This window comes from Rhodamnia argentea, chromosome 11 (genome assembly GCF_020921035.1).
Source record: "Rhodamnia argentea isolate NSW1041297 chromosome 11, ASM2092103v1, whole genome shotgun sequence".
NCBI lineage: Eukaryota > Viridiplantae > Streptophyta > Magnoliopsida > Myrtales > Myrtaceae > Rhodamnia > Rhodamnia argentea.
In genome coordinates, this window is record NC_063160.1 from 22,152,948 (window position 1) to 22,159,171 (window position 6,224).

General features: G+C 41.5%; 1 protein-coding gene across 1 annotated transcript; it reads left to right on the top strand.

Moving 5' to 3' along the window:
* Positions 1-3,410: 3,410 nt before the first annotated feature.
* Positions 3,411-6,224, top strand: LOC115735621. The gene is made up of 4 exons (XM_048272805.1): positions 3,411-3,553; positions 4,792-5,482; positions 5,581-5,664; positions 5,776-6,224. The coding sequence occupies exons 2-4, from the start codon at positions 4,792-4,794 to the stop codon at positions 6,033-6,035; spliced, it is 1,035 nt and encodes a 344-aa protein (XP_048128762.1). The 5' UTR covers positions 3,411-3,553; the 3' UTR covers positions 6,036-6,224.

Below are 6,224 nucleotides of genomic sequence, written 5' to 3' on the forward strand. Positions count from 1 at the left end.
CATAGCCCTGCAACTTCTCTATCAGGACCGGCAGAAACGATCGAGAGCTTCAACTTTTAAGTTGATGCTCGGCCCCCTGCAGGTATCGCTTCCACGGCCACTCCGCTGTGATTATCCCCGTACAACTATCGAAACCAAAAACGAAACGAAAATAAGAAAAAGTACAAACAATTTCTTATTCTTCTCAGCTCGTTTTTCTACCTTTCGCTACGAGCCAAAGCTACAAAAGCGTCTCCTTTTTTCTTCTTCTTCTTACTCCTCATCGTCTCCATCTTCTTCTTCTTGATTCCTTCTTGCAGTTGCAGGGATTGTCGTGCGAAACCCGGTAGACGCATCATTGCGTCATGGGTTTCTTCTCCAAACTCGAAAGGAGCAAAAGCTTAGTCAATGCAGGGGTGGTCGTTTTTCACTCTCTGCGGCGGACCTCGGGCATCGCCATCATCATCGGCACGGCTGTTGTCCTTCATTTATAGATACCATCAAATGAGGATTCCCGGACCGTAACCATTTCGGGCTGGGAGGACCAGGTCGATCGCCGAACGCGCCGTCGAGGCGATACAGCACGAACAAGTTTGTGTCGAGGAGAAAACGAAGCATGACCAGTTCAGTCTTTGGTAAGGTCGTCATGCACGATGCAGGTCTGGCGAAATTTAGATCGCGGACCACCATCTTGGACGGTGCGTCTAGAGGGCCTCGGTTGGCGGGCCGGGAGGTGGTGGCGGCGCTCGGCTGGCAGGCGGTGGGCGGTGGTTTACAAGTGAATAAAAGTGGCATGCGAAACTATAGGTCGCAGGTCGAAAATGGATTGAGTTAAAATTCATATTTGAATAGACTTTATAAGCCTAAATCCATATTTGACCCATTTTTAAATTTATCAAACCCATATTTGAAGCAAAGGGATAAAAGTGGGTTAAAATGTGAGTCAAAGACCCATATTGACACTCCTACTTTCAACCCTCAAATCCCTTTGGAAGAATGCTGAAGCGTTTGGTTTAGCTTTATGCTGGCCTTGGGAAAAATGAAAGATCAATGCCGATCAACATTTGGCCAAATGTTAAAATTTTTTTTTTTTTTTCATTCCAAAACTATTCTCACTAATTTTCTATTTTTCCAATTTTACCCCTCTCTGTTACCGTTCATCTTCTTTGTTGAGTTCTTCACCGAGGAGGACAAATCCCGTGCTCTAGGCGAGGGCCAACCGAGGAACGACGAGGGGCCGATGACGGATAGGTGACAACGCTTGGGTCGCGTGACCCGGATGACGGCTCCGGGTTTGTGTGAACCTAGGCGTCACCCGTGTCACGCGACGACATTTGAAGTCATGTGCCCCAAGTGCGGTTGTCTAGTTCGTGCGAACTCAAAACCGGTAGCCCGATCTCGGGTGGCCCTCGCCCGGGTCGTGTGATCCTCGGCGGGGGTGGCTTGAGGTCGAGTGACCTCGGGTGACGATTGCCGATGCTAGATTTGGCTTGCCGACGGCTTGAAAACTTGGCCGGTCTAAAGAAGGGTTTAAGTTTTTTGATTAAAAAAAATAGAAAAATGCATTCAAAGCCTCTTTACAATGTTATTTTTACCAAACACTATTTAATCCAAAGCTCATTTTCAAATGAGTTTATACCAAAGACAATTAATATTTTGCTAAATCTCTTTAGGTTGAAGGCATTTCCATTTCCCCAAAGCCCATTTTAAGTTTTGAACCAAATAAAGAGTCGTGTACAAGATTAATCTAGGCGTGTAAGAAGATCTAACCTTGTTAACCAATAAAGAGTCGTGTTTAACTCATATTTGCTGGACAGGTTGACGGACTCATGTCATTAGACCCATGTCAATAAACAGGGTTGTGTTTGGCAGTCAGAAAAAAAAAATGCAAGATAATATAAAATTTATCCTTTCTACTAAAAATCGAAGACAAAAAAGATATAGTCTGGATAAAAATATTCTATAGGGGAGTGACATATTGGTAGATAAGATTTCTTATATTCATCATATAAAAGTTATTTTTCTCAAATACCAAATTTCTGAATTCTAATTCAAAATTCAAAATTTAAAAATAACAACAGTTTCGCTTTTATTTATTCACCAATTGTATTTAAATGTTTGAATTTATTTGTATTATTAATATAAATTCTATACATATATGTTTAGTATTTATAATTATTAAATATTTCAAAATTACTAGTATGGTTTGTCACTTATAGAATTTTATTAATGAACAATAGAAGGGAATAAAAAAACACAAAAAAGGGGGGGGGGAACAAAAAAATAATAAGTAAATAAAAATGAAGTAGGCAAGAAAATCGAAGCATTATACTTTCCGAAATGTGAAGATTAATGATCATATTTTCTTTCTCTTACTAAGTTTGGCATTCACTAGCTCATCTATATTGTTGATTGTTGCCTAATCCCATTTGCATTTTTTTTTTTTTTTGGTTCTAGTCGGACCTTTAGGTTTGGAATGCTACACTGAGCTTTTTTGTTGTTTAAAATTGAGATTGTACGATAATCACAGATTTATTTGATGGAAGTTGTCTCCATTTTGTACATATGTGATTTTTTGAGCACTGAATCGTGAAATATTCTTATCATTTCTATTTGTGCATTTTTAAGTTCATTTACGTTGATAAGATAGAATATGAAAATATCGGAAAATTACTGTCATTTACCAAATAATACATATGATATAATAAAATTTTTGAATTTCATATCATATTCAATACGATCTTGTTCTGATTAGAAATTCAAGCGATCAAACACAGAGGAAAGGAAACGAGTAGGGGTGAGCGGTTCTCGACTCGATCCGGTTCCCGAGAAGCTCCAAGGGTTTATGGTTATTTGTTCCGAAAAGCGGATATACACTTTGATAGAAGACGTGATCGAGGTCGAGGTCGAGGAAACAAGGGTCGGTGTACCACGAGCTCGGCGGAATCAAGGCCTCTTCAATTGGCGGCTCCGGATCGAACTCGTCCACCAGCAAGTTGGTTGCTGACGGTGCCAATGAAGTCCGAGATAAGACAAGCGGTGGGATGACTTATGACTCTTCCGTGTAGCGAGAGAAGTGGAGATTGGATAGTGGAGAGCTAAGAAAAAATGTTTGCGGCGCTACGCTGAAGTGAAATAAAGAAACCCTAAATGACTTAAACCTAAACAACAAGTAAATGTTAGGTTTGTTTTTTAAATTTTTTTTTAAAAAAGCACTGGTTCAATCCTGTCCTAGGTCCTGGAACCAGGAACCGGACCGCTTGGTTATCGCTTCCAATTTTAGGAACCGGGAACCGGATCGGATCCTCCTAAACCGAGAACCGGACCATCGGTCCCGGTCCAAGCGGTCTTTTTTGCTCACCCCTAAAAATGAGGGACCAAATCTGAAGTTCGAGTTCACCTATTGGAGGGGCTGGACGGCAAATAAGAGGAATCCGAGGGACTGATTCCGAAGTTTCTTTTCTTGGTGGAGCCAAAAGAAAGCTCTCGCCTCCTCTCCTCCCCCTCCCTCCTCTTCCCCAACAATTCTCGCGGTCTTTCTCCGAGGCGGTTTTCAAAATCCACCAGCTCACAGGTACTGCAGCACTTCATTCTCTGATTTAATGGCGGATTTCACTGTCTCTCCGATTTCTCCTTTGACATTCTTCCGTTCGACATGCTCGCGACTGTTGATTTTTTTTGTGAGCTGTTTTTTGGGGCGATCGCCCATTGATTTATCGGGCGTCCCGAGCCCCGTGTTTTCCATTACGATTCCGTTCAATCGAATCATCCTCTTATGGCCGCACGAACCCGAAGTTTGTAGTCGATTCGTTTCGCTTCTCTGTTGTGGGATGCTTTTCTCGACGGTTATCCTTTTAATTTTGCTCGGGGTTCGGCGGGAAAGTGGAGAAATCGCTAACGATTTGATGTGAAATCGATTTGGAGATTACCTACTGATGTGTGTAGTAACCATTTGTCTCTGTGTATCGGTTATATTGTTTCGGCTGTTACTCCTTTGCTTTGGCTCTGTATTGGGTTGATGCTTCTCCCATGAAGTGCATATCCTTATGGCACTTCGCTAAACTTGGAAGATATGTGTGTCCATAAGGAAATGTAATCAAAGAGAAGCTTAACTGAGATTTTCACGTACTTGAGGCCCAAGGTGCTAACCTCCAGGGACTGCTGATGATGGAGCAATAAAAGGACTTAAACAGTAAGAGCAATAATCGCTTCAAAGATGTTTTACCCGTTTTGTCCATCATCAATGCTCCCCTCTTTTGTTAGCGGAAAAGTACACGCTCTACTTTCCCGGTTACTGTACTTTCACGAGGAACAGAACAAGACAAAAATTTTCCTTCTGGGCAAATCCCGTAATGGGAGAATTAAGAGTTGAAGTGATAGTGAATAACTGCGAATGAGGAATGCGACACACTCTCCCCTTTTGAAACTGGACTGATATATTTTTTTTAGCACGAGTGCCGGGCGACTCATCCTCATGAGATACATTCTCCTCCTAGCTTATGTTATTACAATGAAGCTGATCAACATGAAGTTCCCCGACATGGATATTAGTGTATCACTGGAGTACCTTTGCAAAACTCATAGGAAAGCACATGTTTATCTCTAGTCTAGTCTTGTCATTAATAGTTACTTTCTGAAGCTTGACTCTGTTTTACAACTCAAAGACGCTATTCCGTCGGTTATTGTGTTAATTGTATTGTGATCCTAATTCTTCTTTTCAGCTTTACACTTATTCATTGCCCTTTCTTAGTCGATAATTATTCAATGGTGCACTGTCTTGGTGTTCATTGCTCAGACCTCAAATTGCTTCAGATGGGTCAACAAGCATCTGGCCAAAATTATTTCACTGAGCATGGGCAGGGAAGAAGTGAATGTAATTTGGCCTCTAGCAACAAACCCTTGCCACTCTTTGCAAAGAAGACAGCATTGAGGGAGTTGCAGAATGAGAATAGAATCCTGGTCCCTAACTCCGTTGGAAGTTCTTTTAACAATAAAGTTCCAACAGTTGATGCTGTCAAGGTTTCCGGTGCTAAGAGACCCTCTGCCGAGTTGCTAGCCAGTCCGCCTTGCAACCAGTCTTCGCCTAGTACTGCAGCAAACAACCATCTAGTCTATGTCCGGAGAAAATCAGATGCAGAAATAGGCAAGAGTGGCATTTGCGAAAGCACTTCTGGTGGTGCTGGTTGTCCGGAAATTATGCTAAATTGTCAGGAGGAATTGCCTGAACTGCAATCCCAGATAAAGGAGCCAAAGCCTTCATGTTTTCCAGCACTAGCACCTTTGCCTGTTGATTATCCACTGAGCTCATCGGGAAAACCTTCAATTCCTCCCATCGGAATATCCTGTGTGAAGTCAGCATCAACAGGACCTTATCACGACTCTGATACTGCGGGTGCCTCCGCATTGAAGAGAACAAAATATCTGCATTGGGAAGAGAGATATTATCAATGGCAGCAACTGTTGAGCAACTTGGAGCAATCGGATCCAAAGGATTACCTGCAAAGTATTCCCTTTCTGTTGGATAAGTTTCTCAGATCAATTTATTTTTCTTTTAAATTTTTTGCAGTACTAATACTTTGTTCTTGGTTTTGAATCTGTTAGTGCTAAGATCCCTCTCTTCAGTGGAACTTAGTTGTCATGCTGTTGAGTTGGAGAAAAGGTCCATTCAGTTGTCACTGGAGGAAGGTTAGATAAAACTGATGATTTCATCTTCTTGTTAAATTCATATTTTTACTATTTTTTCCCTTTCTAATGTTCTCATATCAAAATGATTTTACTGAACCTACTTTGGGGCAGAAACTGAGAGAGAACGTGCAAAAGCACCGGGCAATTATTCTTTGATAACTGACTTAAGCTATTTTTGTGCTTCAAACTGCTTAATCGACTTCCCCTTGAGAATTATTGGGTCTAAACGTATGATTTATCCTTTGTCGATGTGTCTCTGTACTGAAATTAGGATGTGCTCCGGTGTAAGTTGGCATTGTATTTCTTTACGTGATATCAATTGCTACCTATGGCAGCCCATCAAAACCATGGCGGCATGTTTGCGTCGGTAGAGCCACCTACAATGTGGCAGTGAGAAATACTTGCCTTTTAATTAAGGATTGACATCCCCATTTTTTTCCTGAATGGTGGATTTCTGATGGCTATTGTGAAAGTTAAGGGCTATTCATTTCTCTTTTCGTGCCCTGAGTATTTTTTTTTAATTTGCCTTCGGTCTGCAATAGGTAGCCAGTGGATGCTAC

What these genes read in the sequence shown, in the direction of transcription:
- LOC115735621 (XM_048272805.1), top strand. Translation starts at nt 4,792, where the DNA reads ATGGGTCAACAAGCATCTGGCCAAAATTATTTCACTGAGCATGGGCAG. An exon ending in TCCAAAGGATTACCTGCAAA is followed by an intron (nt 5,483 to 5,580) that starts GTATTCCCTTTC and finishes TGAATCTGTTAG; the next exon opens with TGCTAAGATCCCTCTCTTCA. An exon ending in TCAGTTGTCACTGGAGGAAG is followed by an intron (nt 5,665 to 5,775) that starts GTTAGATAAAAC and finishes ACTTTGGGGCAG; the next exon opens with AAACTGAGAGAGAACGTGCA.